The sequence below is a fragment of the Vanessa cardui genome, chromosome 18, assembly GCF_905220365.1.
Source record: "Vanessa cardui chromosome 18, ilVanCard2.1, whole genome shotgun sequence".
Lineage (NCBI taxonomy): Eukaryota > Metazoa > Arthropoda > Insecta > Lepidoptera > Nymphalidae > Vanessa > Vanessa cardui.
The window spans coordinates 11,444,589-11,468,882 of record NC_061140.1 but is presented as its reverse complement, the minus strand read 5'-3'; the positions used below and the strand labels follow the sequence as shown (position 1 = coordinate 11,468,882).

Below are 24,294 nucleotides of genomic sequence, written 5' to 3'. Positions count from 1 at the left end.
TTTACCGTTTGAGATGCCTGGGACCTTCGTAAGGCGGGCTTTTCACACTTCTTTTTAGTTTTTTTTATTTGTACACTTGATTGTTGCCATGTTGTTGACGTAATACATTTAATTTGGCCCAATCTGTGTATTGTTGATTTATATATTAAATTCAATCTTCTTTTTATGTAAAACTCATGAAACTAATAAATACGACGTAACAATGTCATATTTACTTATTTTGGTAATCACAGTTAGTTTCAATATAAAATGGTAAGTGCGAACAGTTAACAGCAGTTATAACTTAACACGTTGACAGTCTCTGCATCACATATGATACAAATTTCTCTTTCACCATACGTCCTTGCATCACATCTGATGCAAGTAGGCGTACACACTCTACACCGTTTATTGGCGAGGACGTCTGAGTTAGGGAAATAAATATTATTAGGACGTCTAGAATAGATATTAAGAAAAGTAAAACGTCAATGAACCAACACATTTTTTTTTACTGAATAAAAATATTGCTAGGACGGTTGGGAACTCATTTTTGCTAACTATTTTGTGCAACAATACATCTGCGATGCTCGATTAATTATGATTAACGTTTATAATTATTTTTAAGCAACTACCGCAAGAAAACTAAAACAATTAGTTATATGAATACCCACATTTTTTGCTTCGACGTTCCCTGCACCATATGTGATACACTAAAATTAAGGACGAGACGTCCTTGTATCACATGTGATACATGCTGAAAATAACTGTAATATTACAGTGACGGACATTTCAAGTATAAATTTATTAAATGTGAAGTATTTCCAACTACCTTTAATAAAAAAACCGCAGGACGCCACGTAAAGGTTGTTGAATTTGGCCTGGACAGTCAACGTGTTAAAAATACAAACCCATACGATACTGTATACATGTTCTTGGTGTCAGAAATGGCATTTTAGTATCAATTTTTTTTTTAATTTTAGATCATGTTTGAAAAAGCTTTCTGTAGCAAAAAGATACATATGATGTAGCAAAAGATTTGCAATCTGGCATTTTATCATATTCCTAGGTTTTGTTTTATTAGACTATACTTAAGCTAACTTTGAAATTAATAATATTAAATACACACTGTATATATGATTTATGCCCTTTGCTGAGATGTTATGTACCTTGAGGGACTGTGACTGGCTCACTAACTCTTTAAATCGAGACATACCAATATAAAGTATTGTCCTTGGGAGGTAGAATATTTAACGAACTGTCTTTGACTGTAAGTTGGTGTCTACTCACGATGGCTTGTATAAAGCACTACCACCATTTCATATGATTCTCACTAGTGAATTTGTAACGCACAACGTGTAATAATAATAGAGGTCGATTATTAATTTCACAATATGATTGTTATAATTATTTTTGTTACAAATAAATAGCCTATAAAAAAGACTTATAATCCAAAACCTACTTCAACCGTACCTACGCTTCGTACGTTCGCTTAAAGTACGTTTATGAGCTTGATAAATAAAGTACCGAAGTCTGCTATATTCAGGACCTTCTCAGCACTCCTCATGTTTTTTTTCGTCGATTGCGGATACTGCAAAATGCTTTGCCAATTTTATGAACGAAAAACAAGGTATTTTTGTTGAAAATAAAATATTATTTATCAGCATACTTACAGTGTGAAATGTGCACAATATGTTATGGATTAGTATTACTTATTAGGTTATAGCATACCGACTGTTGGTATAAAATATTTGTTGCAGGTTGATCAATATGAAACCAAAAAATATAAATGAATATTATGAACCTATGCAGTAAAATACACATAATACTGTATTATCGACTTGTAAAAAATGTTGTATTTATTTATACAATATTTGATAGCAACAGTAACTATGCTATACCGTAATAGCACCACAGGACTCTTTATTCCTGAATGCTCTTTGCTGCCGGACACTGCCAAGATGTTTCATATGAATGTTTCATAAATTCAAATATTTTGTAAAAAATACTTTGATAAAGAAGGCATATCATTCATCACCAGATTATACAAACGATAAAAAAAGCGTGGAATTAATACTAGTTGACTTCCAGGCAGGATATATTACAAATATATATATAATTGTATTTAACTAACATGACTGTATGTTTAAATGTTACTAACGAGTTTCTTAACGGTTCTTCTCCGTAGAATCCTCTCTCCGAAAAAGGCGATTCAAAAGTGCTTATAAAAGCCTATTTGAATAAAGTAATTTAGATTTTTTTAAATTTGTATTGAATTTGGAACTAATTTAAAGCTGTGCTTGTATCCAGAATTTCCTACATTAATATGTATGTAAATTTACAATTTTGACTTGGTTTATACAATAGGCAGCTATTTTAATCGGACGTGAGCGAAATTTTTCGGTAACTGCAACTAAAATCTTGCAGTCGCCACTTAATGATATGTAAATGTTTCTTTTCTTGTTTGCACAAGATTAAATAATTCGAATAAATAATTCCTAAGTCTGTCTTCTGCCTTACATGGCTATTGCAAAATAATGTGACTTGTTGGCACAAGATTTGAGGCATTTAATTCATTGATTGAGATACAAAGTAGACCTACTGTTTGTAAATGTTTATTTAATTTAATCTTATACAATGTCAATTCTAAGCAGTCATATCCCTTATAAAGCATATTAATATTGTTTGAAAAAAGCTACCTTAACATTTTATCGATTATTCTCAACAATGACACCGATGATAATCGATTTTATTGTAAACTGCTTCGACATCCAGTTCCAAATTAGTCGTTATGCGCCTTATTCTCAAACATAGACGGTATATGTACTTAATATATATAAATCAGGCCTAATTTTTTTACATTATAATTGACACTGAATCGGTTAGATCAATTCATTATATTAGCTAAAAAAAAATATGACGTTTAACAGATACCGACATACAGGAAGCTATTACATTTATATCGCTTTTCAAAAAAATTATTTCTTAGGTTATAATTGAAACAAAATACTAACCCACTTACTGCGTTGCGTTCAGCCAGCAAGGATACAAATAGATGCAGGTATTAATATAATCATCTAAATATTGATAATCTAAATTAAATAACTGTATACATTATATAATTAACTACACAAAGCGTGTAGCTCAGTCTTGATTTGCATCTGATGTTACTGTCTTCACAAAAACTACGAATGAAAAGCAAATCTTCATCAATTAACACATTCAAATCGGATCAACAAGTAATGATACAATTAAAATCCTTCAAGGACTTATGTAGTTACTTACGAATGATTTATTAATGGAGTACATTAAGTGTACCTGATATATGTGCATTTAATAAATTTATGTGAATAATACATCAAATTTTCAACAAAATCTTTTTCTTAGGTTGCCAGACTCAATTAATATTCTTTGTGTACTATTAGTTAAATTTTTTCTTTTTCTGTAGATTAAAATGTAACGATTTGTGTTATCTGGCAACTTTTTTCCAGGTGTGATAAAGGAAAGGTTTAAGCCCTCTTGTTTCGTCGAATATTATGATCATGTGGATTCTAAAGTCTGCTTTATTTAATATTCTTGGGAGATTCAATCAAGGTGTATGTAGGTTATCAAAAATAAATATGATAAAAAGGGCAACACGGAAACTTTGATAAAAATAAGGCAAGATGTTTATTATCTCCCACTGCAAGCTGATATTTTTACATTAAAGTGTACATAGGCACATTGTCAGGGATAACAAAATAAAAAATATACTGATTGATGAAATTCTAATTAAACACTGAATTCTCCACAAGACAGCAGGACCTCATAAACAAAGGAATTGATAGAAAATAAAAATCAAATTATCACAATAGTGTCAGGATATAGTTTGAGACTCGTCGGACCGCAGAACGATCGGTAAGAGCGACATCTACTGTTACTAATCGATAACAAGACGAACAAGAGAGTCCGGTAGGGGTTCAGGTGCACCGGGGCCTCCAACTCTCTTCATTGAAAACTCATCATACGCCAGCATCCAATTTATCTTTTGACAAATAAATCTGTACAAAATATATTAAATATATACTCTGTAATGCTAAAAACTGTAACGCTACCTCATCAATAGTTCAATCACGTTTATTAAATGATTTAAAAACACAACTCGTTCACGTGCAAGAACAAACATTAACCTATCGGCGAGCGCTGCCCGCGCGGCGGGAGACCTATATACAAGTCAACATTTTAAAAATCATACTCCTCAGTCTCTCACGAGAATACCGTCGCTGCATCTACACTGTCTTATAATTCCGTTGCATTAATTTCATACAATCTGTGGTCTTACGATCTAATGTCGCATATCGCGTCCTTTGCTTATAGTCCGTGCGTGGCATCATAATATACATAGTTTATTTATATAATGTGTGTTAGGGGCGAGGCGTGTGTTAGTTCCGTTCGGACTCGTCGCAGTCGCGCGAGATGTGGCCGGGCTTCCCGCACACGTAGCACGTCTTAGTGCCGTCGGGACAGTTGCGTGAGATGTGGCCGGCCTTGTTGCAGTTGTAGCACGTTTGGTTGGAGTTGTCGCGCCCGCCCTCCGGGCAATTTCGTGCGATGTGCCCAGTCTTGTTACAGGTGTAGCACGACGGCTCGTCGGGACTCTGCGCGCACTCGCGCGCTATGTGCCCCGTGCCGTTACATCTACAACAAACGACACATATTTTATTTAAAACATATTATAATTAAACGAAATATGTACTTTAAATGTTCTCAACGCTTTATATTTTCGGGTTTATTTGTTATTGATTTTTTTTTTAAATATAAGCTGTGAAAGGCAGTGTAACAAATCTATGAGTCATATGTATAATGTAGGTGACACACACGCGTAAGGCCTCTGTCGTATAACGGCCACGTGATTGATTACAAGGCCGAGGTCAAGGTTGCGTGTTAGATTCGTACAATACGTAGGTGGTTTTGTAATCAAGTGTTTGTTGTAGGCCTTTTATAATCTTGTATTTATTCATATGGAATTAACAAATACACGTATAACTAAAACAACATATGAGACAGTGACAGTTTAGTTTTAAAAATTTCAAAATATAGAACAAGTTTATTGATTTATCATGTTGAGATGTTTTTCTACATTATCTATATTTTTTAAAGCATATCTTTAAGTATTGGGTCTTACATAAGGTTTTATTTGAATCTAAAAACTTAAGTTCAATCATGTACAGGTTAAACACAAATATGAAAAACAAAGAAAGGAAAACCCTTGTACTCTAGTAAAAAAAACATATCTCACCAAGTATCTGGCCATACATCGTACTGGTACATTTTATAATAAAAGACAATGATATGATATAAAAAAATATATAGCCCATATCGCTTAGTAATGAATAATCTAACTAGTAAAAAATTACCTTATGAAATTTCTAAAATATAAAACAAGAACATTAAAGGAATGTTTTGTGGAGATTGAAAAATGATTGATCAAGATATGTATGCATTAATGGTGATTCAGTCAGTTACTATCTTTGATGAATTGTCTTTCCAGTAGCAAGTGTGTGTGTGTCCAGAGAACAATGATCACCTGTAGCAACGGTCGGCTTCTTCCTTGCAGTCGCGCGCAAAGTGCCCCGTGCGGTTGCACTTGAAGCACTTCTCGCGCTGACGGTTGAACCCTGAGTCGCGGGCGCCGACGCCGCCCTGCGTGCATTCGCGGGCGAAGTGCCCCGTCCTGTTGCACTTATAGCACACGCTTGAACTCATTGCTGCAATATAAAATGTACTCGTTATAATTTACCGTTCATTTTCTCAAATCAATTTAAGTGGTTTAAGTAATTTTCCAATCGCACGATATTTACTCTGTAACCAGTACAGCTGCTTACATTAACTGATATATTAAATAATCTTAATCTAATGGACAAACGATAAAGTACATCGATAAATATAAAATAAAAACGTTTATTTAAATTAATAAAACGTGCAAACGTCATTCACAAACGTTCTAAGGTCACGGTTAGTAACTGGAAGCTACTCTAACGGTCATTGTCCTCTCGAGGCATCCCTTTCTTTCTTATAACCACGCCCATAAGAGCAACAAGGCTAAATATTGCTATTTGCACTCTCATTCAGTGACGCAGTCGACCCCGGCTGATAAACTGCGCACACGACAAGATCACGGCAAATTATACGGCGTTCTGATTGCGAGCAATCATAACGTGTTAAGTTGTTTAATGTAAATATAATTCAAATGCATTTCAATCTCTTATTGATAGTCTATGATTTAAAAAAAAAAATATATTCATACATTGAACATTTTACTTTTAAACAATATTCATCAATGTTTTTATGAAAATCATTAAATTAAATAAATACAAAAAAAAAAGGAGAGAAACAGAAATGTAGATGAGAACTATGAACAATTGACTTCACAAATCCTTTACCATAATTACATATAAAGTCCAAATTCAGCATGTGTATACTAGATTTATGAGATTCATTGATTTTGATGGTTACTGCCATAGTCATGAGCCACAAACTGTAATTTAATGTCACTTAATAAACCAATTTAATTTAAAGTAATAGCATGTATTTGATAAAACCCATTTGAAACTTCCATCTATATTTAAAATGTAATGGAAGTGGTCTTGATTCCTATCCATTGGAGTACTTAGTAACATGCAATAATTTTGTATTTGAATTTATAGCTATGATTCAGGGGGACAACTTTAATCATAAGGAAAGTTAAATGCAGAATGCTGTTATTCATATGATTATCAAGTTCTATTTAAAGATTTTTGGTAATGTATTAATTATCTTCATAAATTTGGAATATTCTATGAATATATATTGGGGTTAGTTAACTTATTTTTATTGTAATCAGATGAAAAAATATATCAATTACAATACATGTTGGCTTCTAAGAAATGGTACCAATTACTAGATATTATCTACAAAATGATTAAAAATTATCTTGGAATCAATCTTTTTTTCTTCGAAACATAAATATGCTTTTTAAAATATCATACTTGTACGACATTGTTCAAGGCTAATGTTATGTATCATTGAGCTCTTGTTTAATACTGCTCTACAAATTATATCAGTGATATGAAATAATAATAATCTTACGTAAGTTATTTTCAAATGATTTATAAACACAAAGTACACAATTACAAAATATACAATTTTTTATGAAAATAATGTTATGTCAAAACGGTTTCAAATTATATTGTATCTAGTTGGTTGCTACAGTTTTCTTTATCAGCTTTCTAAAATGCATTGCTATATCTGTGTTAGTGGGGCATTTTGAAAGTTCAGTTTAGATTTATTACAATGAAAGCATGCTTCATCAATAGTAAAAACTTAAGTTGTTTGATGGAATATAACTTTTTATAATTAAATAATTCATTATATATTTATGTGTTAATTTGCTTATGTAATGTTTAAATCCTGCAGTATAACATTTTAAAGGACATAACTGAAGCTTATTTCCTCTGTTGGTATACAAACTACAACAAGGACTGATTCATTTTAACTCAAAGCATCGGAATTGAGATTGATTAAGCAACATGATGCAAGCCTTTTTCAAGCTATTCCATGTATTTATAATTTAGACAATAGTATTTTTTTTTATATATTTTTATCCTAAATGACAATATTATTTTATAAATAAATATCGTACAAAAACCAATTAATTACAAATGCTATGTGGCTGATAAGAAGTTATGAATTAAAAATGAATGTCATAATTTTCTCAGATTTCATGAATAATGTTAATGACACAAAAGATCCTTATGATAATTAGAAAGTTGATTATATGTTAATTATATCATTCCATGCTCGATACAGACATGCATCTGAATAGCTAAATAATTATCTCCAAGCTACATCACTAACGTAATTAAGAGTAAGTGACTTTAAGAATCAATGATCATTTAAAAAGGTTTTATTACAATTTATATGAATAAAACTGTTTAATATATTTCAATGGTGTTACTGTACTTTTAAAGGTATTTTTTTCTAGTTAGATTTCACCACTCTGTATCTAGTTTTCAGTGAGAAAAATAAGTTTTTTTATCACTGTTGATAAGAATTATGCTATGTAATCATTTATAGTCAAACTATACAGTGAGAATGCTCCATGTATTTCTTCTCCAGGGATTACTTTAGCTTTATATATTTCTTAAACTCTCATGAACCGTAAACAATATAAAATACTGTTTCAGAACAAATATATAGCTTGGAAATTAAAATAACTTAAAAACTTTTAGGTTACTTTAAGAAACTTATAATTATTTTATTATACTATAAAATACATATATTTATAAAACCATTATTATTATTATTTAATATATCGATTTTTAACAGATAATATCTTCATTAAATATTTGTAATACCATTATTCTAACCTTTAACAGAAAGTAAGATACAATAGCATGTGATGCACTACAATGATTATAAGGGCATACTACCCTACCCTACATAGTATTATTAAGTTGTACAATATTTTGTTCCCATTTGAATCATATAATATACTTATTGTAATCAATTAGTAAAATCATTATCTTTTGTTTGAATGTTATTTGACAAGGTTATTCAGGGTACACTGGGTACACATATTTAAGGTCATCTTATTTAACATAAGTAAATGTATGAAAAGTAACTTGTACATAAAGTCAAGTTTACATTATAAGATAATTTCCGATACTTTCTCACAGAGCGTTTATGACACTTAGATGCGTCATGTGTAAAAAAAAAAAAGAAAAGTTGATTACATGGCACTGCTTATGTTCTCGTAACTAATATCAACGTAGGTACTGAATAAACTTACTAAAATAAATGCCGGATGTCTTATCAATGTTACAATACCGAGAAAATGTAGTTTTCGACTGTAAATTACCTCAATTTCTAAACAGCTTTATGTATCGATGAAGCTAGTTGCTGTAGTGCTGTCATTGCAACCACGTTCATTTAACAACCTAACACACTCTGTTGACTTAAAAACAAAGAAAGTCGCACAAATATATGTGGGAACTAGCCATCAGAAATGTATTTTATGATAAAAGTGTGAAAACACATATTTAATGTAAGTACGCGGTATTATAGTCAAACCACGTGTAGGGTACCGGTAGCGCGGGTTTTACATTAAGATGATTCACTTAACACTTACCTGTTTGTTGTGAAACTTCTTAAGCACTTATTTCACTATTGTAGAGATCGTCAACCGATCAAAAAGTTTAGAAGTATTACAAATAAGACGTAATTTATGACGCTATGTTTGCAAGGAAGCCAGCCACCATCACTACGAATTCGTAAAAGACATTTTAAGCATAGACACAATAATAAAAAAAAGTCTTCATGCATTGTTATCAATATTGCCATTATAAAAAATATGAAAACTATGAGAATTTTAGCACCCATACACGAAACGACAAACTTACAAATAACTTATATAATAAGTATATTTTTGTCGTATTCACTATTTATGATTTAAGTATGCTCGTACTTGATCGTGGCTCTAGACAATGCACTTGATTTTATTCTAAGATGTGAAAAAAATATTTTACGTTACGATGAACGTATACACGAAACATGCAATAGTCCTTTTTAAATATAAAAAATTATATACTTTTAACAACGTCATTTAAAACCTTTTTTTAATGTTTATAATAGGTCCTCATAGCCCTTCACAGCTTGTATATATACGAGCCCTTAGGCATTTGCTTACATATAATTATAACGATTAGTCGTATTCACTGGTCAAATTACTATCACGTTGCAGTCTAGCAAAAAGCTTTTAAAAAACTACTTTGGAGTAATTGGTGTAAAAACATAATTATATCCTATAAATAATCAGAATCAATCGTTAAAGTCAATATACATACATTTTAAACAAACCTAGCAAATTAGATTCATGTTACATTTAAAGAAGTTAATATTCTTAATTCAATGTCTAAGTTGTCCTAAGTTAGTGCGTAAAATAACTTTTTTTATAATTTTTTAAACGTTCATTAAGTTTCCTTAACTCTACGATTTTAATGCAATCTCTGCCTTTTATAATATTATTATAGTTCTTATATATTTTTATCTGATATATGTAATTTTGTATATTCAGATCCCATAAGATTATCTTATTGTTTGTTTCCCTAAAATAAAGTAAAATAAAAAATAAAATCTTTGTCTGCTTTTTGTCAAATGTCAATTCAATTCATATTTCATATTCATAGCAGTAGTTACTAGTTGTGTTTGAAAACTTTGAAGTTGAAGTTTGAGGCTAGAGCGTGTGTTGACTGTTGACGTTTATTGTCACTAGAATTACAAAATAATATTTATAGTTTAATAAATGTTAAATTAATTATGATATTTTGTTTAAATTAATATAAAAATAAATATTAATTTTATCGTAAGTTAATGCTAATTTATTTATTATAATGTCGGAAGAAAAAGCAGAAAAAAGACCTAGTAGTCCAGAACCCACAAATGCTGGAGAAGTCGATGATGGTGAAGAATGGATTGGCCCTATGCCTTCTGAGGCAGCAAAGCCTAAAGTAAAAAAACGTAAAGGTAATCCAAGATCATTCATTAAAAAAAAAAAATAACCGCGAAAAATTCATTTCAGTAATTTATTTATTATTTTGCAAATTAATCAGGAGAATAATCTTATATATGAATTTTTGTTTTGTAGTTTTGGAATTTGAGTCACTGTATCTAGAGAACTTGCCTTCATCGGAGACTTACGAGCGAAGTTATATGCATAGAGATGTTGTTACACACATTGTAGTAACAAAAACAGACTTCGTTATTACTGCTAGCCAGGATGGACACATAAAATTTTGGAAAAAACAGGTATGATTCTACATTTCAAGTATAAAATCTTGTTTGTTGCTGTGTTTTTTGTTTTTTTATTTTAATGAATTATTTTTTTCAATTAAATCTTATACTATTTTGTTTCAGGAGGAAGGGATTGAATTTGTAAAGCATTTCCGCTGCCACTTGGCACCAATCAGCCATCTTGCAGCCAACAGCACAGGCACTTTGCTATGCACTGCATCTACTGAGAAGACTATTAAAGTTTTCGATGTTGTTAATTTTGGTAAGTGTATATTCAATTTAATGTTATTTATTTTCCGTGGTTAGTTTGATTAATGTTAGAAACATATTTTTTATTATTATTATTATATTTCACAAGGCTATGTGCAATGATTAAACCTTATTCTGTATATTTGAGGTAAAGAATATTTCACATAAACATTGACTGACTGTATAATCTAATTATATTTTCAGATATGATAAACATGATATCAATAGAGTTTGAACCATACTGTGCTGAGTGGGTCCACTCTGCAGGTGATCCTATTTCCGCACTGGCCGTGTAAGTGTTGCATATAATCATCATCTACAATTATACTAAATATTATTATTAAGTTATGTACCATGCTTCAAATCCCAATAAATATATGAGAGGGCAACACTGTTTTCCTTCTCTTTCTTTCTCATTCGTCAATGACCTAGTGCTGTCTCGCTCGCACATCATCCCACCACCACCTGGCAGTGTCGAACTTCAATTTGGTTCGACGTCCCGCATTGGCATCCGATTCCTTACTCGGAAAGGTCGAATTGAATTTAAGTTGAAAGTGACTTTTCACTAAATTTATAATTCGAATTAAACGACCTACTTGTGAATTCATCCATTCGTCAAATTAGGTTGACCGTCATTCTGCAACAAGTATTAAAAACCGACCGTAAGTAATAAAAACAATAAGTGTAATTATTAATACGTAATAATGATAACTTTTAATACATTTTAACGATTTAACGGGTTTCCGTTCGGAATATTATGTAAATTTATTTAAATATTACATATATATATATACTTTATTTTTTTTTTCATTTACCCTCCAAATAAATAAAAAATGTTTGGCTCAAGCATTTGTTAATATATTTGAGGGTTTCTAAAACAAGTGCTGTTGCAGTTTACTATGGATAATAATGACAAAGAAATTCAAAGCGGAGGAAAAGATGGGGGAGCTTATAAAAAGAGGACGCGTTCGCCGAGTTCGTCATCCACTAGCTCAAGCTCATCAACTTCATCTTCCTCAGTTCGTAATAGAAGAACTAAACATAAAAAGACCAAACGACGCAGGCGCAACGATAACATCCTTGAAAAGTTGGCAAAACAGGTAAACGATTTGCAAAATCACTTTTACTATCATACTCATGCTAAAACATCGGATATATCGTGTCCGGGGCAAGGAGTGCCCGATATTGATCTGGATGTTAGCAGACAACTTTACAGTGACGAGGAGAATGACGTAAGGGCGTCTACCCCTGTAACTTCCGATTTCAATATTACCCTCAGTACTAGTGTCAAGGAGCCGTCAGTACCAAATACAGCCCCCGAATATTTAACAGCTTTACAAGGCATTCAAAGATTTAATAGCCCTGAATGGAGTGGTATCCGGTATGCGGAGGCCCAGAAGGTATTTTCTTGTTCCCCCGGTTTCATAGAATTAGAATGCAATGAGGAACTTAAAGCGTTTGAGACTCCTCGTTCTCGTCATCTTCAGCTATCTGAGAGGTCCTACGCTGCATTAACCCTTGCCCTTATTAAACAGCAAGAAGCACTGCAGACGGGAATAAGAGATTTCTTATCCTGGATCCGAAACTCTGGTGAAAATTTTTCATATGACTCCATTAAAGAAAAAATAGATAATACTATCCTTGGAGGTGACTTGCACAAAGTGTCCTCAGATACCTTGCAATTAGTGTGTGGTCGCAGAGCCGACATTGTAGAACAACGACGTGACAATATTTTAACCTTAACGAAAGATCCGCTCATTAAAAGTACTCTTCGCAAGATTCCTCCGTCATGTTCATTCCTGTTTGAACCTACCGCTTTCTGCACTGCTATCGAAAAAGCGGGTGGCGTGAAAAAAGCCTTCTGGTCACAACCAAAGGTTTATTCCAAAAAGCCTGGTGCGCAACCAAGCTCAAGTGGAATACATAGGTTACCCGCGCAGGGAAACCGAAACTTTGCACCTACGCAAGGTGGCAACAGAAGTAAACAACATGCGCCTGCGCAAGGTGGCAACTGCTGTTCCATGTCAGCACACTATAATTGCAATCGTGTAGAACAGCACGGTGAGTCTAATTTCTATCGTGACGCAGGGAGAGCTCATCCAATCCACAGCCGTGATTCCTTTCGAGGCCGCTTCAGCGGACAGGCTAAAAGAGGACAAAGAAAGGCATCCCGTGGAGACAAGCGATCAGGCTCTCCATCATATAAAGGAAATAATAGACAACGTAAATATTGACTTACAACCCTTTCGGGCAGGTCAGCTGTCCGAATATCACTTTCAATGGAAAGAAATGGGTGCCCCAAATATAATTTTGAAAATGTTGCAAGGGTACCGAATACCTTTTGCTCGAAAACCACCATTATCAATGCCAAATCTGCAAAAATGCACTTATCAAACTCCAACATCCAAAGAAATGACCAAGATCATTCAAACACTCGAAAAAGATGCAGTGATCGAGAAAGTAGATCGAAGTCCAAGCTTTCTTTCCACCCTTTTCTTGCGGCAGAAGGCCAACGCTACCTCTCGAGCAATTTTCAATCTCAAAGCACTGAACGATTACATAGACACAAGCCCTTTCAAACTCATAAACATGTATCAAATCCCAAACTTTCTGCAACCAAACGATTGGCTATGCAAAGTCGACTTGTCACAAGCGTACTATCACCTACCAATTGCAAAGTCGCACAGATGTTTTCTACGACTAGTCTACAACAACAACCTCTTCGAAATGAGGGCACTTCCTTTCGGTCTGAATACGGCTCCAAAAACTTTTGCTACCATAACAAATTGGATTGCTCAAACTCTGAGAAATCAAGGAATCAGAATCATAGTCTACCTCGACGATTTTTTAATTGTAAGCCAAGATTTGACGGTTTTAGAAAGTCACATGAAAATTGTGATAAAAACCCTACTCAAGTTGGGCTGGAAACTAAATTGGCAGAAGTCCGTAATTGTGCCGAAAAAATCTTTAGAATATCTAGGGGTAATATGGTACCCTTGGCTAAATCAAATTGCTCTCCCAGAAGAGAAATATCAAATTATCAGCAACGTGGTATCAGAATTACTAGTAAAGAGAAAAACTTGTCGGAAAGAGCTGGAAAGCCTATTGGGATTGTTAAATTTTGCAAGTTTTGCTGTACGCAGAGGCAGACTGAACCATCGAGGACTACAAAAACAGCTCAGAACTTTACCCGAAAGTCAGCCGTTAAAATACTTTCCTTTAACATGTCAAGCAACAAAAGATCTGAAATGGTGGACAATAAATTGCAGGAATCGAACCCTGCTCCACGTTCCATATCCGGAGCACTATCTGACCTCAGATGCTTCAAACATAGCTTGGGGTGCAATGTTGGACGACCAGTATGTAACAGGAACTTGGAACACTGCAGAACAAAACCTTCACTGCAATGTGAAAGAAATATTAGCCATTTTAAAATGCTTAAAAGGTCATTGTCAAACCCTGAAACGCAGTTCCATCCTAATACAAACGGACAACAAAACAGTGATTGCATATTTACGCAACGAGGGCGGAACAGGATCTTCTCTCTTGATGGAAATAGCGTACACAATATTCAAAATCATGGATACTTTTCACATACATTTTACCATCCATCACATACCCGGTGTGTACAATACCGAAGCCGATGGTCTGTCGAGGCAGCGAGTACCCGCAGAATGGCATTTACTTCCAGAAGCGACTCAGAAAGTTTTTCGCAAATGGGGTACCCCTGTAATAGATCTGTTTGCCTCGAAAAATGCCCATGTAGTTCCAACATACGGAACATTCGACAGGAACGACGAGAATGCTGCTCTTTTCAACGCACTAGCGAGACCATGGGATTATCGCCTAGCATGGGTGTTCCCACCACCCTATCTAATTCCAAGAGTTCTGCGACACATGAATCAAGCAACAGGAACATTCTTGATAGTAGTTCCCCGGTGGGAACGCGTATTCTGGAGGGCAGATCTACGGAACCGAGCCATAGCAGCCCCCTACACAATAAAAAATCTCGAAAGAGTCCTGCTGGACGTAACGACTTGCCGGCCACCTACGGGTGCCAACGAAATGACGTTGGAGATATGGAAATGTGGGGGTGGACTCAAACCTTGAGTACTTGGACGAGTTCGCAACGAGACCTACTGAAATCTGCTTGGCGACCATCTACTTTAAATACATATAGACCTGCATGGGCACGTTGGACTCGTTGGGCCCTAAAAAACAGAGTGAAATTAACTGACCCTTCTGGAAGTGATGTTGCAAGATATCTGGCTGATTTACATAATATTGAAGGTCTATCGTATAGCACCATACTCGTACATAAATCAGTTATATCCACTTTCTGTAACGCAGAATTATCCAATAACATAAGTTCCCATATTTTAGTTAGACAGGTGTTGAAAGCAATTGCGCTCAAGAAACCTAAGGAAACTAAACCTCCTATTTGGGATATTAACCAATTGACGAGTCACCTGGTCCAAAGAAAACTAGACAGTAATTTATACGACACCTGTAGACACACAGCAGCTCTACTATTGTTATGTTCAGGAAGAAGGGTCCATGACCTAACTCTTCTGATGTGTGACTCAAATCATATGGTATATTTATCAAAAGACGCTGTAGTATTTTGGCTCCAAAACAGACTCAATAAATCATAGACAATCAGGCTGGAAACTGAGTCGTAATAAAACAAATAAATGTTTGGATCCAATTTTCTGGATAAATAGACTTATCACTCTTAGTGAAGAACGTAGATCGTTGGCAAAATGCAATGACCTGTTTATACGCACCAAAGGTGCAGCTCAAGCAGCCACACGTACAGTTATTGGAGGATGGGTGAAATCTGTATTGAAAGACGCTGGTATTAAAGCTACTCCTGGTAGCTTTAGAGCCGCTGTAGCATCAAAGAATTGGACAGAAAATTTCTCAGTCGATGATATTCTAGCTAGAGGCAATTGGAGCTCTGGCGATACATTCAGGAAATATTACCAAAGGGAAGTCGCAAGTACAGCGCCCTCGACCCCTAAAAGTTGTGGAATCTCAGAATCGTTCACACCACTTGATTGATTAAATTTTGTAATATTGATTGAACATTTATGTAATTAAGACATACTTAATACTACTTAATTAATAATAAATTAAGTATCATAATTTTTGAACGTCAAGTACATATACCTAAGTAATAATATCTGAGATAATATAATAATATTACTAATTAAATAACTGTTACATATTTCATACTATTTTGATAAACTGTAATCATTTCATAGTCAGTATATATTTTGATTAATAACTCTTATCAGACTTTTAATATTGATTTTCATTTGTATAAGTCCTTCCATAGCACATCACCCACGAAAATGATTTACAAGCTATCTAGTATTTCTACTTTATCGAATTCCTGTGTGTAAATTAAGAATAATCACATTGGCATCCACCACCAGCGGCGATAACAAACACCTCTCATATATTTATTGGGATTTGAAGCACGGTACATAACTTAATATTAGCGTTTTACCTACCATTAAAACGCTTATTAAGTTCTTACCTGATTCAAATCCCAATAATATAAGTCCTGCCTGCTGGACTATTACATGAGATACAATGCGGGACGTCGAACCAAATTGAAGTTCGACACTGCCAGGTGGTGGTGGGATGATGTGCGAGCGAGACAGCACTAGGTCATTGACGAATGAGAAAGAAAGAGAAGGAAAACAGTGTTGCCCTCTCATATATTTATTGGGATTTGAATCAGGTAAGAACTTAATAAGCGTTTTAATGGTAGGTAAAACGCTAATATTATATTCAATTTATTTAAGTTGTATTGAGCTTGAGCATGGATGTGGACGGATATAGAGGTAGACGACAACCAAGGAAACAATGGATGGATTGTGTGATAGGCGATATGGTTAGAAAGAATGTTACTTGTGAGATGACATCTGACAGAGAAGTATGGAAGGAGAAGACATGCTGCGCCAACCCCAAATAACATTGGGATAAGGGCAGGAGGATGATATATGATTATTTAAGTTGTATATTTACCACTGTATTAAATTTTTTATTCATTTATAGGTCAGAGAAGAACAGTAAAAAAATACACATCTTTGATGGACAACAAGTTTCTGGTACTCCACTACACACATTTGAATCACATCAAAGTGAAGTTGCAACAATAAAATACAATCCAGTATTTGAAGTGGCCGTGTCTGTCGACAAAGCTGGTATTATAGAGTACTGGACAGGACCCAAACATGAATTTGAGTTTCCGAGGAATGTTAAATTCACTTCTAAATTGGATACAGATCTGTTTGACTTTGTGAAGAGTAAAACTTACCCAACTTCACTTGATTTTTCACCTGATGGAAAGAAAATGGCGTCAATAAGTTTAGATAGAAAGGTTGGTTTGAGTGGTAAAATAACAGTTTAAAAATTTTATATACATATAATACAAGTAAGGTGAAGTCAAAAAATATTTGTCATTTATATAAACTGTAACTAAAAAAAATTATAATGAACTAAAACCTTTTTCATTGTATGTATATTGATTTTTAGATTAAGTAGTTTTTAGTTTGGTAATACAAAAAAACTATGGTATAACTATGATAAGTACATATTAAGTTAGAGAATCAATAATGATTGTATCACATATACTATAATTTACTTCGTCCATATATATTTTTTTAATATTTTTATTGAACACATAAAAAGTTAAGGGCAATGAGTAATATATGATAAAATCCTACTTTAACTACTTATTCTGTTTTATCTGTGTTAAAGGTTCCAGGTCCATTCCCTTCCATAATAAATCATAAGACTGTCCAAATGTAGCTCCAAAGTTTAATGCATTCAAAGAAAAAAAATAAAGTCTGCAGGTTTTTTATATCTGTTTAGTTAATAATTCGTTGACTTTCTATAATATACATAGAAATTATATTTAATGGTTTAATTTCAGGTTCGCGTGTTCCATTTCCTGACGGGAAAATTGCACAAGGTTATAGATGAGACGTTGCAGCGCTTCCAGGAATTACAGCATCAGACACAGCAGCTCCCGAATATGGAGTTCGGCAGAAGGTACAGTAATATAATTAATTTTACTATTTGGGTTACCGAACATACTACCCATATACTATCAGGAACGAATTTAATTTGAACAATTATATTTACTATCAGTAAATTTTTTCACTAATATTTATATTTAATTTTTGTATTAGCAACTTCAAAAATAATATTAAATAGTATTATTATTAATTGAGTGCATCTATATATATATATTGTTGGAATAAACAAGCAACATCAGCGTCAAGTCACACAACTTCCTTTAAAAAAAAAAAAGGCGGGAGATTCGTAGTTGACACATTAAGAATTGCAATGATAATTATTACGGTGTAATGTGATTATTGATGGTTATTTGTGTTGTAGACTAAATGTTTTTCTATTGTGGTAGATTGATTGTTATTACAAATTAAAGATAATTGTTTTAGAGGTTAAGCTACTTCCTACTTCTGGTTCTAAAAATATATATTACATAATAATTGTTAACTCTAGTCTAAATTTTATTTTATTTTATTTTATTTATTTTGGAAACATACAGTTACTATTGAATACATAAAAATTTTAACACAAAAACTATTACTTAAACCTAAATTGTTTCCTATGTTAAATAATTCATACAATTTTTACAGTTACAGTATAGATGCAAATAATAATTATTAAAATTTTAAATTTAACAATCTTCAAAGCTAATTTAAATTAAATTAAATCGAACTTTATAAATAGATAGACATATATTGACATTGACTAATTAAAAATTAAGTAATGCAGTAAATAATATAGTAAATTAAGAATAATAAATTCACACAACAATTCACATTAATAGATAATATTTAAAATGACATGAATACAAGGGAAGAGCAGAGATGGCCCAGTGGTTAGAACGCGTGCATCTTAACCGATGATTGCGGGTTCAAACCCAGGCGAGCACCGCTGATTCATGTGCTTAATTTGTCTTTATAATTCATCTCGTGCTCAGCGGTGAAGGAAAACATCGTGAGGAAACCTGCATGTGACAAATTTCATAGAAATTCTTCCACATGTGTATTCCACCAACCCGCATTGGAACAGCGTGGTGCAATATGTTCCAAACCATCTCCTCAAAGGGAGAGGAGGCCTTTAGCCCAGCAGTGGGAATTTACAGGCTGTTGTTGTTGTTGTTGTTGTTGAATACAAGGGTAGTTGCCCTGGCTGGACGGTGTATCCACGTTGATGTGTGTCCCGGCGCAGGATGGCGGCGGAGCGCGAGCTTGAGAAGTCGGAGGCGGCGTCGCTGGCCAACGTGGTGTTCGACGCGAGCGGGCACTTCGTTGCCTACGCGACCATGCTGGGCGTGCGGCTCGCCAACCTCGCGACCAACCGCTGCGTGGCCACGCTCGGCCGCCCCGAGAACCTGCGACCGCTGCGACTCGCGCTCTTCCAGGTGACCCCCCCCCCGCCCCCCGTGCTATTCAATATTATTAGTGTGAACTTATAGTATGACACAAATTAGATGTAGCATCGGAAAATGCAATGGAATGAAAATAAAACCGATTACTGCCGATTTACGCAATAGAAATAGCTCCCTATCGCGCCATTCGAAGCTATTCGTCGCTATAGTTTCGCGCGTCAAGAAAAGGAAGTGCATGTAAATCGACGTGTCAAATTGACGAATATATAAGGTCATATGATATTACAAGTTATTACGTTTGTGCAAAGATCATATTCACATGAGAAATAAATATTGATAATTTGGGATAGCGTACTCAATTCGGATGTGATCGGTTTTACGAATTTTGCCGATGATACATCTCAGTTGTGTCGTACTATAAATCTATCTGTTACCTATATACGTTTAATCCGCTGAACCGATTTAGATACGGTTTGGTAGATAGATAACTAGGGTTCCGGGGATGAAACTGTCTATTTTTAAATTCACTTCTCAAAAGGATAACATGGAGATGATAATAAAGTTGTAGGTTCAGTTAGTTTACAATACACATACAGTATTATGATTTGAATATAACGTTTTTTGTAATGTATTTTGTATGTATTTTCATATTTCAGGGTCGGACGAACCAATCAAAAGTGGCGACCACTCTCGAGATGGAGGGTTCGGAAAACCCCGCTCTGTTGAACGTTAAAACGGACCCGACGTTGTTCTGTACGGCGTACAAGAAGAACCGATTCTACATGTTCTCGAGGCGGAGTCCCGACGACGTCAAGAGCCCCGATGCGGACCGAGACATCTTTAACGAGAAACCGTCGAAGGAGGACATTATATCTGCGACTGAAGGCCAAGGTTGGTTAAAACACAAGTTGAATACACGATACATACTGAAGAATATTAATGATGTTGATTATGCTAATATTTAATCTATTTAAATAAAAAAAGTATTCTTTTTTATTTTTAAATGTTTGGTGCAACTGACAATTCTGGCCTCAATTTGGTCTGTGACGTCATTTAGTTTCGTCAAGGTCGCACTACATTTCCTAATAGTTGCTACGTCATGTTGTGCAATATTGATTTTATTTTTATATAAAATATGTAAGCGAATGACCCAGTCATTCGATTGTTAGTGGCCAACTAAAAATATGTTTCTTGTGTCTATAGTTACACTAGATCACACACCCAATTCATAAAAACTAGAAAACATCAATACAATATTGTTGTTTGTTTATATCAGTATGTAATGTGTGGGTGTTGCCACAATCATTACATAGATTATAATCTAAGATCAAAACAATATTTATTAATTATTTAATATTATATTTAATAATTATCAAATATTGTTTGGTCTTTGAAATTTCTTATTCTATGATTAATTCATGTTTAAATCTATCGTCTACACATTTGCCTTAATTGGCTTTAACAATTATTATAGTATACTTTTTACTAGTACACACATTAAGTAATTCAAATCAATTCAAATGTATTTAATTCAAGTGAACTTCACAATAAAATATTTTAGCATGATCAATATTTACACTATCACCGTTTCGAAAAGCCTCCAGCGAGAACAAGGAGTAACTCGCATAGCTATATATTTAATTAATAAATAATAATAAATATGAGACAACATCACATACATTACTCTGATCCTAATGTAAGTAGCTAAAGCACTTGTGTTATGGAAATCAGAAGTACCACAAACACCCAGACCCAAGACAACATAGAAAACTAATGGTAATCTACATCGACTCGGCCGAGAATCGAACCCGGGACCTCGGAGTGGCGTACCCATGAAAACCGGTGTACACACCACTCGACCATGGAGGTCGTCAAATTATAATTTTAACTTTAAATAATGAAAAAATAAATATTGTATATATAAACTTTTTATTATATATTATTAGGGGTCCAGCGTCTATACGAGCAGGCCATCCTCCACACGTCCCTGGGAGACATCCACATCCGCCTCTTCGGCAAGGACGTGCCCCGTACTGTGGAGAACTTCTGCGGTCACGCTCGCAACGGCTACTTCAACGGACACATATTTCATCGAGTCATCAAGGGCTTCATGGTACAGACGGGAGATCCCACAGGTATATAATGTATATAAACTAAACATAATATTTTTTTACTATTTTATAAACAGTAACTAAAAAAGTTATATTTTTCAAAAATTATTAGTTTATACTATGTAAGCCGATCTGATATGATGATTAACCGATGATTGTGGTTTTTTGAACCGTTAGTAGATTTTTGACAATCAATAAGCAAGTGAAACACTTCCATATTGAATAGATTTTTGACTTTTGACTTTTAAAACCCAGGCGAGCTCCACTGAATATTCATCTGCTTAAATATGTGTTTATAATTCATCTCGTGCTCGGTGGTTAAGGGAAATATAGTGAGGAAAGCTGCATGTGTTCATAGAAATTCTGCCATATGTGTATTCCAGCAACCTGCTTTGGAACAGTGTGGTGGAATATGTTCCAAACCATCTCCTCAAAAGGAGAGGAAGCTTAGCCCAGCAGTGGGAAATTTACTGGCTGTTGTTGTTGAGTAATAATTTTGTATTTTCGAATTTTTTATTTCAACGTGACTATGTTTTGTTTCAGGAACGGGTACAGGCGGTGAGAGTATATGGGGGGGCGAGTTCGCAGACGAGTTCCGCCCCCAGCTCAAGCACGACCGGCCGTACACTGTGAGCATGGCCAACGCCGGACCCAACACCAACGGAAGCCAGTTCTTCATCACGCTCGCACCCACTGTAAGACATCCGATTAATAATACATTGAAATAAAACTAGTTTAAACGGATTTTAATCTACGCGATTATTATCAGTATATATATTAATTATTTTTAACATCCCGACGTTTCGAGCACTTTACAGCGTTCGTGGTCACGGGTAGACTACCCGTAAAAATAAAAATAATTAGTATACGCGATTAAAATCCGTTTAAACTAGTTTTATTTCAATGTGTAATAATCGCGAAAATTTAAGACAACATTAAATAATACATAAAATATATATATAACTGGCACATAGGTTAAGTAAAATTTGATAATTTGAATAAAAATACAGCAGTATACAGTCAGTCTATAAAAAATTAAATTTAATTGTTATCTATCTACATAATAACATATTTTATCACACAAATTATTACATCACTTGAAAACTATACTCTATAATATTTACTTTAGAAATATACATATAAATTGAAAAAATTAAAAATATTGGGTCGCTTTTATATTATATTATAAAATAATTCGTTTGTCATATTATATTCATATAGTAAGCATATATAGCACAAAAATAACTGATAACTTTTTTTTTCTTTTAGCCATGGCTGGATAATAAGCACACGGTGTTCGGTCGAGTGGTACGCGGCATGGAGGTGGTTCAGAACATCGGCAGCGCCAAAACCAACCCCAAGACAGACAAACCATACGACGATATACGAGTCATCTCCGTCACCGTCAAATAACTATAAATACTTTTACGAATTTAATGTAAATGATAATGATAAGCAATAAATATTTTGTACAATTATGCGTATTACTTTTATATACTCCCGTTTCGTGCGTCTGATAAGTAATGCAGTCAAACTGTCATTTTTGTATATGTTTTCACTGATAAGTTTATTTTTTTGCTTATCTTAATTATTATTAGTTAAAATGTATTCGTTAGGTTTAACAAAGTAATTTTTTTTGTATAAATAAGAAACGTATTATTACATAATTAAAACGCAGGCACTTCAGTAAGTGTCAAAGGCCAATCGTTTTACGTCAGGATAGATTAATGCATAATCCTATTCTTAAAACATTGTATTCAAATTTCACTTTAAGTTTTCCTCGAATTGCGCTCAAATAGATAATAGGTAGATTATCTATAGTTTTGAGAAAACAATACATTTTCTTAGGATGTCATATTTGTAGAGGTTTTGTCAAATAATCTCGCTTATGTATTTTCTCTACTTGGACGTGACTAATTATCATAACTAATAATTCTAAAAATAAATTTATTTCTTAATAGAAGCGATGTGCAATGTAGTTCATGCAAATTAATTTTACTGTGTTAAAATCCAATTAAAGGAGGCTGAAGAAGTGAAATCAAATCAGCAACTTCGACATTGAATTGGGTCGACATCTTTAATGGTCTGTGGAATTCGTTAGAAATTTGCAAAAAAATCGCGTTAAAAAAGTGAAGTGTATTTAAAATTTACACAAAGTTGTTAAAATTAGTGTAGAATAAGTAGTTAAATGGAATTGTGTTATATTATAAATAAAGATATATTAATCAAGGAGTGTTTGTGATGAAATATGTAAATTTTTGATCTCCTTCCGTCCGCTAATAACACTACACAAATAATTCCGTCTTCGCCGAAAATAATTACAAATAATTTACATGCATTCGTAGAAATTTATACAGTAAAACAGTGATTACGTAGTGTTTATATTGTCGCTTTAAATTCAATTTTCAGTTTTCATTTTACAATCTACACAGTACACAGTATAAAACAAAGTTCTAACTCCCCGCCGTCTGTACGCTTAGGTCTCTTAAATTTCATAACGGATTTTAAAGCAGTTTTGATTAAAAAACAATGATTCAATAGGAGAGTGGTTTATATGAATAAAACATAAGCCGAGTAAAACGGTTCACGTTTAACGTTTTGTCTAACTAGACAACTAGGAACAAACAATATTTCTTTTTTGCATGTACATTTTTCGATCTATTGTATCGGTATGAAACCTGAATGGATGGCTGGTATATTCAATAAAACCCA

At 33.7% G+C, this 24,294-nt stretch overlaps 2 protein-coding genes across 3 annotated transcripts; one reads left to right on the top strand and one right to left on the bottom strand.

Annotated features, from left to right (window-relative positions):
* Positions 1-3,628: 3,628 nt before the first annotated feature.
* Positions 3,629-9,327, bottom strand: LOC124537618 (CCHC-type zinc finger nucleic acid binding protein). Its single transcript, XM_047114502.1, has 3 exons — positions 9,125-9,327; positions 5,543-5,723; positions 3,629-4,653 (listed from the first exon to the last, which is right to left on the bottom strand). Exons 2-3 carry the CDS (start codon positions 5,719-5,721, stop codon positions 4,398-4,400), a joined length of 435 nt encoding a protein of 144 aa, XP_046970458.1. The 5' UTR covers positions 5,722-5,723; positions 9,125-9,327; the 3' UTR covers positions 3,629-4,397.
* On the top strand, positions 6,991-23,060 carry LOC124537617 (peptidylprolyl isomerase domain and WD repeat-containing protein 1). Of its 2 annotated transcripts, XM_047114500.1 has the most exons (12): positions 6,991-7,083; positions 10,396-10,518; positions 10,640-10,800; positions 10,909-11,047; positions 11,239-11,326; positions 17,104-17,428; positions 17,984-18,102; positions 19,312-19,504; positions 20,128-20,362; positions 21,418-21,606; positions 22,126-22,277; positions 22,852-23,060. In XM_047114500.1, exons 2-12 carry the CDS (start codon positions 10,476-10,478, stop codon positions 22,993-22,995), a joined length of 1,788 nt encoding a protein of 595 aa, XP_046970456.1. In that variant the 5' UTR covers positions 6,991-7,083; positions 10,396-10,475; the 3' UTR covers positions 22,996-23,060. The 2 variants fall into 2 exon arrangements, with proteins under 2 accessions (XP_046970456.1, XP_046970455.1); XM_047114499.1 differs by lacking the exon at positions 6,991-7,083 and having other exon boundaries at positions 10,191-10,518.
* The last annotated feature ends 1,234 nt before the right edge of the window (positions 23,061-24,294 follow it).